At 41.1% G+C, this 10,222-nt stretch overlaps 1 protein-coding gene across 1 annotated transcript; it reads right to left on the bottom strand.

The window, feature by feature from the left end:
• Window positions 1–2,211: 2,211 nt before the first annotated feature.
• LOC121289150 (regulator of G-protein signaling 21-like) lies at window positions 2,212–5,871 on the bottom strand. The gene is made up of 5 exons (XM_041208278.1): window positions 5,653–5,871; window positions 4,826–4,936; window positions 4,628–4,689; window positions 3,868–4,034; window positions 2,212–3,546 (listed from the first exon to the last, which is right to left on the bottom strand). Exons 1-5 carry the CDS (start codon window positions 5,841–5,843, stop codon window positions 3,361–3,363), a joined length of 717 nt encoding a protein of 238 aa, XP_041064212.1. The 5' UTR covers window positions 5,844–5,871; the 3' UTR covers window positions 2,212–3,360.
• Window positions 5,872–10,222: the final 4,351 nt, after the last annotated feature.

Below are 10,222 nucleotides of genomic sequence, written 5' to 3'. Positions count from 1 at the left end.
TAAATGCTGGCCCAGCCAGTGATGCCCACATCCCATGAACGAATAAAAAAAATAGTTTGTAACTGCAACAAGTGATTTGGCCCTGAACTATACAGACCAGGATGGTCCCAAGTTTGATCGTTGCTTTGTGCTGAGTTAACTAATCACACTTACATAAAATGCCATCAAACATAAGGCACAGAAGCAGGTTATTCTGTCTAACAGGTCTCCTCCCCCCCATTTCATCTAACCTTATCAACATAACTTTTGATTCCTTTCTTCTCCATGGACTTATCAGCTTTACTTTAGATGCATCTATGATATTTACCTCAACCATCGCATGTGGCAGTGAAGCCCACCAACCCACCTTCTCACCACTCTGACTAAAAAAGTTTCTCTTGAATCCCTTATTGAGGTAGGACTAGTAAATGCACCCATGGGATCATAGAATGATATAACCCAGAAGGAGGCCATTCAGCCCATCAGGCCAGTAGTGTCTTGTTGAAAAAGTTATCCAATTGTTCCAATCCCCTCTTTTCCCATAGCTCTACTATACAATTCTGCATTGCGAGTTCTTATTGAATCTGTTCTACCACACTTTCAGGTGTGAAAGATTCACAAGACCACAATGACTGACTGTGTAAAAAAATGTTACCTCTTTTGTCAATCACCTTAAATTTGTGTCCTCTGGTTACTGACCCTTCTGCTAAATGAAACAGTTTCTGTTCATGTACCAGTTATGAATTTGAACACCTCCATCAAATCTCCCTGAAATCTTTGCTGTAAGGGGAACAACCCCAGTTTCCTTAGTCCGATGTTACACAAGTCTTTCATCCCTGGTACCATATAGTACATCTCCTCTCTACCCTCTCCAAGGCCTTGACAGCCTTTCTGAAGTGTGGTGCCTAGAATTGAACACAATAAACCAGTGTTTTATAAAGTTTTGGCATAACTTTCTTGCTTTTGCACGCGTCTCTATTTATATAGCCATGGATCCTGTATGCCTTTTTAACATCCGGCTCAACTTGTTTTGCCACCTTCAAAGATCTGTGTATGTACGTGCCCAAGTCTTTCTGAACAGGTACAGTGTCTCCAACAATTGGAGTTGTCTGAAGACCAGACGTTCTTCCAGGCTGTCATGCATGAATTTTCATTCTTATGGAATGAGTCAAGTAACTTACCGGCCTCTCCGGCTGGGTGCTGCATTGGAGTGGCGGCATGCTGGACTAGTTATAGGCTTCACACGCCAGTCTTTTCCCATGTTCCAAGTGGTCCTAGCAATTCTTGACCACACCCAACCTGGCTCGACCCAGTCCAGCCGACCTGACCTGAACACCCCCGACCTGGAAACAGGGGAAGATCTGAAATCCGGCACAGACTTGGTCCTGAGGTTGTAGGTTTAAGACATTGTATGGGGAGGCGGTGATGTAGTGGTATTGTCACCGGGCTGGTACTCCAGAGACCCAGGGTATTGCTCTGGGGATCCGGGTTTGAATCCCACCATGACAGATGGTGGAATTTGAATTTTAATAAAAATCTGGAATTAAAAGTCTGATGCTGGCCGTGAAACCATTGTCGATTGTTGTAAAAACCCCTCTGGTTCACTAATGCCCTTTAGGGAAGGAAATCTGCCATCATTAACTGGTCTGGCCTGCATGTGACTCCATACCACAGCAATGTGGTTGACTCTTTAAAAAAAAATGCCCTCCGAACAAGGGCAATTAGGGATGGGCAATAAATGCTGGCCTAGCCAGCAACACCCACATCCCATGAACAAATGAATAAAAAAAATACCTACAACCCATTTCACATTGTACCTTTTAGTTTGCATTGCCCCTCCTCATTCTGAGCAAAAAAAACTTACATTCTTATAGCACCTTTCACAACCCAAAAGTATTTTAGAGTCAATGAACTTTTGAAGTGCAATCACTATTGTAACCGGATTTCAGATCTCTCCGGTTTTCGGGTCGGTGGCGGGGGGGGGGAGAGAGAAGGGGAGGGGTTCAGGTCAGGGAATACAGCTGCCAATTTGCGTACAGCAAGGTCCCACAAATAACAATGTGATATTTGACCAGATAATCTCTTTTAGTGAAGCTAGGACTAAGTTTTTCCACAGCTTTATTTTTGCCTTATTATCCTGTAATAGATTATTGTATTGCAAGCTTAACAGAGAACTAGAGTACTGCAGGGTCTCTATGTCAACCATAAGAAGACAAGAAAATGGGTGCATCATTGAATGTAATCCAAATAACTTTATTTGTGTCTTTTATTGCTACTACACAAAAATAGAATCTTTTCAGATGTGAGTTGATTGAAAAACAAATGTTCACAATACAAACTAGAACACAATTCTGACAACTGCATTGGTTTTAGATTTTAACTCGCATCTCTGAATAATTCACATCCTTCATAAAGAAGCATAATTTAGTTCAGTATTCAGAGGTGACTTGTCCATCATGTAGGATACGTTGCCTTGTGTAAAGAAACACAAGGGCACAGTTTATACATTGGATTTTGTGGCTCAGTTTCATTATTGTTCATACTGGCTCCAGGATTGATTGGTTTGTAACACATTGGATGGTATCAAAATGAATACTAGAAGTTTAAAAAGTCAAGCAATCTACACAGAGAATCAAGTTTAACATTGAAGTGATCTGCAGTGTTGCATTATACAGAATCAGTGTAACAAGAACTCAGGACAGTTAACCCTTTCCTTTGCAAGAGCCAGAACCCAAAACACTTTAACCTGTCAGTGGGAGTGTGATAGCACAGGCATCTAGTTAATTGTTTTAAATCTGAACCCAACTCTGTAGTGAGAAGTACAAATCCAATCTTATTAGAGATTTCAGATGCAGGTTTTACATTCTCCATTGCCAGATGAACATGTTGAAAGATTGGGATGTCAAACTGTGTAAGTATCCTCTACACTGATGGATGAATGGCATTCTCAGTGTGCTAATGCATTTTCAGAGTGCAGATACCCTGCTAATACATCATGGATCCTCTCATTTCCCTAATTTCCTGTGCTCTCTAGTCTCCTTTTTCTCCCAGGCCTGCTTCCCAAAGAACCCAGTCGGTTACCAAACCACTACCATTATCTCTGTTGGCTGGGAGACTCTCCGCCTTATTTTGTTGCCTCCTACCCTGTGGGGAGATACCTGGGCCTGCTTGGCAGCCCTCTGCAGCATCGTGCCAAGGTTTGAAGCTCAACCCTGTGGAAGGGAATTGAGCCTTCTGTCTTGGCCTTTCCTTTCAATGTCCCGTCAGCTATAAGCATCGAGCATCCTGGTGTCATTTGATGTCACACCGAATACTTCATCCACAGCAGAAAACACATCTCGACAAGAGATCAATATCTGATCTGCTGCAGAGTAACGGCATTCATGTTTGATGATCGTCATGACTATTATTGAGTATGTTCTGATAGATGTCTGACTGAAGGAACCTGTTGTAGCCATTGTTTTCCATCAGGCCATAGATCTTCTTTTGTGCAGCTTCAAAGCATGTGTAGGTTGGATGTTGAAGGTTTTTAGTTACCATGTCTTTGGTGTAGTAATCCAAATTGATCTGATTTAAAAAAAAAATCATAGTATTCATCAGTGATTCATCAAGTAACACGGAAATATTTACTCTGCGGTAATTATTCACTGTCTGTTGCAAAGAGAAGCTCAGGCCAATGGTTATGCACCCACTGCCTTTGCACTGAGATCAGCTAACTAATTGCGCACAGTGATTGGTCTGTGCGGCTCAGTAGCATGTACGAGACACATGGAGCCAATACTACTGTGCACTCGATTGTTATTGTTAATTCCATAGACATTTATGTTTGAACAGTTTTCAGTAAAGTAAGCTCCATTAAAAGATAAAGTGGAAAAGCTCAATAGTTACCTCTTTCGGAGACATTGGTTCAACAAAATCTGAGAAGATCTTTTTTGCTTTGGAGGCCTGTTTTGTAGTTGACTTAATTTTCTTGTAGTCCTCACATGCTAGCCAGAACTCAATGTTCTCATCATTGTACTCTGATTTGAGGAAGGCTTTGAAAGCGACCAGGCCATCTAGAGAGAATAAAGGAAAATTAACATTACTTACTGACACAACTTTATTCCTTTGTCACAATTATTATATCACATCAAAAAAAAATCAGCATTAACACTATTAGTCTCTAATATTTATTCTATTGAAGATTTATTCCAATATATTTGATTATTACAGTACTGAATCTATGCTGGTGGCCAATTAGCTCAGTTGGTTAGATGGCTAGCATGTGGATGAGATTAACACCAACAGCGTGAAGTCTTGGAGCCTGCCTCCTCACCCTACCCATCGTAAAAAAGTTACGGCCAATTGCTGCCAACCAGATCCATTTTTCAATTCCATTTTCTTTAAGCAGTAGATATGTAACTTTGATAAATTTAGATAAATAAATCAAATTAAAATCAAGTATATTCTGCCATTCTACAACAGCACTTGTAACATTTAGATTAAAATAGAATACAATCCATTATGAAGTCATTAAAATATTTCCTCTGGATATTGACTTTTAATGGGCACCCTTTACCATCGAATATTTTTATTGGGAATTCATAGCTGTTTGTTACATTTTGAACAAGAATGGACTAGTCAGCCCTCTAAGGAACCAGCTGCTTACATTTATGAGCCAGTAAGTTGTCCAGAGATTCAGCCCACTTCAATACTTCTTCACGGGAGGGACTGTGGATAAGATAGAAATAAAATAAATATAGGTGCTTTTTGCTTGAGAATAGGTTACAAATATACACATGGATAGTTCTCACACTTCAAATAAACTTCTGAGAGCACCAAGATGTAGTAAATCGCAGTAACTTACTTCAAAGTTAGTTTTGCTGCTCTTGAATTGATTGTCAAGTGTTGAGGAGAATCAGTATTTGTCTTCTGATGATGCAAAAGGTGTGAACATCGGTTCTTTAGCCCTTTAATACTGTGAAAGAATATCATTAACATTAAGAATAATGCAGGAATGGACTACGCAGTATTAGTTATCACTTATCCAACTTATTAATTCCCAGCTCAACCTTATGAGCAACACTCAGGCATGTTGCCTCACAAAAAAATAGTCAAATGGGCAGGACAAAAATCACAACGTTGGTCCCAAGAGCCATGCAATGCAATATCTGCCTATTTCCTAAAATTCATTTTAACTTAATGCTATAAGTACTGGTTTTGTAGCAATCATGTTGCCTTTTTAATTAAACAAGTTATGTTATTTTTCTTGACCATTCTAACAATGTTGGCAAAGTACCGGACTAAACTATTGTTTTGTAAGATTCTGCACCTTTAGACTGGCAGCAATATCTTGACAGCCCAGTTAGAAACAGGCCATGTTTATACCCCACACGGGTCAGTTGCCTTCTGATATTTCAGCCAAGCGGCCATTATTCATGTGCAAGGCTTACTGCTGAGAGTCAGCGAGGCTACGGTAGAATCAAAATCACAGCCACTGTGACACAGCGTTCCAGCTGAAGAGACTGGAGTCCTGCAAATGCAGAGTTTTGAAAATACAAAATATTTTGCACAGAATGCACTAGTAAAACCTCAACATTTTATTTATTTGCCCGAGTGCCTGACAAACATAAAAGCAGTTTTATGGAGGTCTGCACAACTACTTGAGGCTTAAAAAGGTTACTTATTACTTACAAGCTGTGTTCCTTCATGTTTGCTGGCATCTTGTCTTCTTTCTTGTAACTCTGGTACTCTATCTTGTTTGGAGAATATTTCTGTTGCACCAGCAGGATCAGATTACTTTGAAAGTTTTTTCTCGCTGATAACTGCAGCTCAGTTTTGACGATTATACTCCAATTGCTCTCTGCGGCAAGAACTATAAGCATCTACCCGCTCTCTTGGGCTGCCTCTCTATATATGCACTCAGGCTGACGTTTAGCTAGTGGGCGTGGATTAGCGGTACCTGTAGTGATTTGTTATTGTAAAACAAGTAACAACCAGTTCCAAGATAGGGAACCCTTATTTAGTACAGTGTTGACGTACGAACATGAGCAACACTCTGTTCAGGCTGCATCAGGCGACACAAAATTAGGATTGCATGACAACAGCAACTAAGGACACAAACCATACTTTTGGCTCATTGAGAGAAAGCAAGCATTGTGGTAATAAGGAGTCACAGGAAATTAGGTTAATGCTAATGTGAAAGCATTAACATTATGTGAATTATTTTAAAGATATCGCCCATCCTGTGCAAAATTCTTTGACACTCTGGACATGAACAAAGTAGCTGCTCACCTTTAGATATGTTAGCCATGCAGCATGTAATATTGCCGGTAACTTCGGTATAAAATGCAATGCAGCCAGAAAAGGCAGGAGGCAGCTGTTCATTTAAAATTCTTGTCTCTTTTAAGAAGCAAGAACCAACTTGCCTTTGCCACGCTTCTGTTCTGCAGAGGCACTTCTTCACTCACATGTTTTCAGGTTTTTAAGAGAATGTTAAAAAGACCAAATCAAAATCTGAGGTGCCAGAGCCCTGGGTCCATTACTTGTGAGAATTAATGTTTTGCTTTTCATTACTTAGAAGCAGAATTTTTATAAGCTAGGCAATGTTGAGGCACTTACCATCAGTCAGTGCTGCATGGGATTTCGGAGAGTAATGTATTTCAGGTTGGATTTTGAGATAATTTATTATTTACGCTCTAAATTCATCTTGGACGGCAATAGTCATTGCAAAAGTGGCTAAGAAGTAATTGAATCAATATTCATCAAACCCGTCCAAGTTACTCTTATGTATTTCCTCTTTCTTTGAGCTTCAATCACGTTGGTCCAAAATTCCTCACCACACAAAAAGCAGATGGATACTTAATTTAACCTATGATTATTGTCCATATAATCCAGGTTGATACCCTAGTGCAGTACTGAGGGAGTGCTGCACTGTTGGAGGTATCGACTTTGGGACCAGATGTTAAAACAAGGCCTCTTTGAACAGATGGATGTGGAAGACCCCAGGGCACTATTACAAAGAAGGGCAGGGAACTTCTCCCCGGTGTCCAGGCCAAGCTTTGTCCCTAAACCAACAACACTAGAACAGGTTATCGAATCATTGTAACTGCTGTTTGTGGGAGCTTGCTGTGCACAATTTGAATCCTGAGTTTCCTAAATTACAACAGCAATTACACTTATAAATGTGCTTCATTGGCGGTAAAGCACATAGGAACGTTTTGAGGTCAAGGAAGATGCAACATAAATGTAAGTCATTCCATCTTTGACCAATAAAGTTACAGGAGCTTGGAAGCTGTGTGAATGAGGTTTTGTTATGATTTATTAATTTTGAGAAAAGAAGGTGTTGGACATTTGGAACAGCCAATTGCACAAAAGCCACCATCGATCTCATGACTTTCAGATTGGGAATACAGTGGTTTACTGTTACTGGAGTCTCGAATATGAGTGATTTATCTCGGGACTGGTTCTCTGCACGTCAGGAGAAACCTCAATACCCAGAGAGCTGTAAGAAATGGGAACTTGACACCACAAGGAGTAGTTGAAGCGATTAGTATTGTCGCATTTGGGGAAGCGAGGTAAGTACATGAAATATATATGTGCAACGTTGTGATGAGATTGGAATGGAGTCCCACTCTAACCATTTACTCTTAATGCCCTTGTGAGAATCACCTGAAAATTCTAAGAACAAAAAAAAAAGGACTGACTGGAAATGCTTGTGGGATCCAGTTGCAATGGGTTTGTTGACCGATTAAGGGGTGAAACCTCCATACATACGAATATACGAATTAGGAGCAGTAGGCCATTTGGCATTGCACCCCCCACCCCAACCCCCACCCCAAGCCTCCTCTGCCATTCGATAAGATCATGGCTGATTTGATTGTGGCTTCAACTCTGCTTTCGTGCTTCCCCCTGATAACCTTTGACTCCCTTGTTAGTCAAGGATCTACCCCTGCTTTAAAAATATTCAATGACCCTGCCTCTGCTTCTCTCTGGGGAAGAATTCCATAGATTCACGACCCTCTGAGAGAAATAAAATTCTCCTGATCTCTGTCTTAGATGGGCGATCCCTTATTTTAAAAGAGTGTCCCCTGGTTCTAGTCTCTGCTGCAAGGAGAAATATCCTTTCAGCATCCGCCCTGTCAAGGCCCCTCAGGATATTATATGTTTCAAGAAGGTCACATCCCCTCTCATTCTTCTGAACTCCAACGGATACAGGCCCTGTCCCGCCTACCCTCATAACTCCCCCATCCCAGGAATCAGTCAAATGACCCTCCTTTGTACTGCTTCCCATTAAATTATGTCCTTTCTAAGATAAAAAGACCAAAATCGTGCACAGTACTCTAGATGTGGGCCAGGATTCTCTGGCCCAGACACTGGCGGGCATTGTTGCAGGTGGGACAGGAAAATTTGGAGAGCTGTCAACTGTCAATTTTCCCGCCCCACCCGGGATTGTGCCGGCCGGTGTTGGGGCCGCAAAATCCTGCCCGTGGTCTCACCCTACTTTCATTCCATTCCCCTTGCAATAAATGCCAACATTCCATTGGCCTTCCTAATCACTTGCTGTACCTGCATACCAACCTTTTGTGATTCATGTTCCAGGGCACCCAGATCTACCAACGAGTTCTGCAATATCTCTCCATTTAAATAATATGCTGCTTTTCTGCTCTTCCTGCCAAAGGAAATGCACCTCCTGCCCCAAGAATGGCCATCGGTATTTGAGGGGCAGGAATCCCAAGCAGTGGGACGTTGCGTATGTCTCGCCAGGTGTACTTCACCAATCAGGTGAAAATTGAAGCTTCAACCCCTACAAAAAAGACAATTAAAGTAAAATATGCATTTAGGGGCACACTATATAGTGGACAAGGGAAAAAGGAATGGATGGATATGCTGTTAGTGTTAGATGAAGTAGGGTGGGAGGAAGCTTGTGTGGGGCATAAAGCTTGGCAGATTCCAGTTGTCCCAGTGCTGTGAATGGTGTATTTCTGTGTGAACCTATCCCCTTTACAAAGCAGAAAAATAGTGTGAATGGCCACTATTGATTGTTTCTTTCTCTGAAAGGAATAATGCTATATGGTAAATATTGCTGTTGATGGGAGTCCCTAAGTTAAACCTCAGGAAAAGATTGGGAGCGAAAAGAAAATTGGAATAATGGAATGTTTTTTAGATTAATATATACCAATAGCAAGTATAACAATAGACAAAAAACGCTGGAAAAACTCAGCAGGTCTGACAGCATCTGTGGAAAGACAGAGTTAGTGTTTCGAGTCCGTATGACCTCCTTCAGAGCTCTGATAAAGAGCCATACGGACTCGAAACATTAACTCTGTCTTTCTCTCCATTGATGCTGTCAGACCTGCTGAATTTTTCCAGCATTTTTGTCTTTGTTTCAAACTTCCAGCATCCGCAGTATTTTGCCTTTATGCAAATAGAACAATGATACTTTTACACTCCCATGAAGTATCAGCCATGGCTCATTTAGTAGCATGCTTACCTCCAAATCGCTAGGTTTCTGTTTCAAGTCCCACTCCAGGGCATGAGTATAAAAATCAAGGCTGGAACTCCAGTGCACTACTGAGGGAGCCCTGCACTGTTGGAGGTATTGTCTTTCAGGTGAGATGTTAAACTGAGGTCTCATCTACCTGCTTGGGTGGACATAAAAGGTCCCTTGGCACAAGTTCAAAGAAGAGCAGGGGAGTTATTGCTGGTGTCCTGGCCAATATTTATCCCTCAATCAGCATCAAAGAAAAAGGTTATTTGATTGTTATCATGTTGATGTTTGTGACAGTTTGCTGAGCACATACTTCTTGCCACATTTCCTACATTACAAGTGACTACACTTCAAAAAAGTGCTTCATTGGTTGTAAAGTGCTTTGAGATGTCCAGGGGTTATTAAACTGCTATAAAATTGTAGGTCCTTTTTTTAATGTCAACATCCCCCTGGCACTTTGCCCATATGACTACTCTTCATGTGTGAACTTAGCTCTGAATATGGGTCAGCTGTTTCATAAAGAGAGAGGAATACAACTAAACTCAACACTCTTCTTGCCTACTGCTCCTGCATCTGGTTAATTTACCTCCTTCCTGTTGTGTTTAGGAATGCTGAGATAATAGTAGCCTCTCCCCCTCTCCCATGTCACACTGGCTGAGATCACAAATAAAGCATTTACACAATTTGGCAGCAAGAATGATCAGCCCATGTGCAATTCAGTTGGCTGCTTTCTTTTCTATGATGTGCACAATGTTGTAACAGCTAGGGGTGGCA

The sequence above is a fragment of the Carcharodon carcharias genome, chromosome 16, assembly GCF_017639515.1.
Source record: "Carcharodon carcharias isolate sCarCar2 chromosome 16, sCarCar2.pri, whole genome shotgun sequence".
NCBI classification, from domain to species: Eukaryota; Metazoa; Chordata; class Chondrichthyes; order Lamniformes; family Lamnidae; genus Carcharodon; species Carcharodon carcharias.
This window is presented reverse-complemented; position numbering and strand designations above follow the sequence as displayed.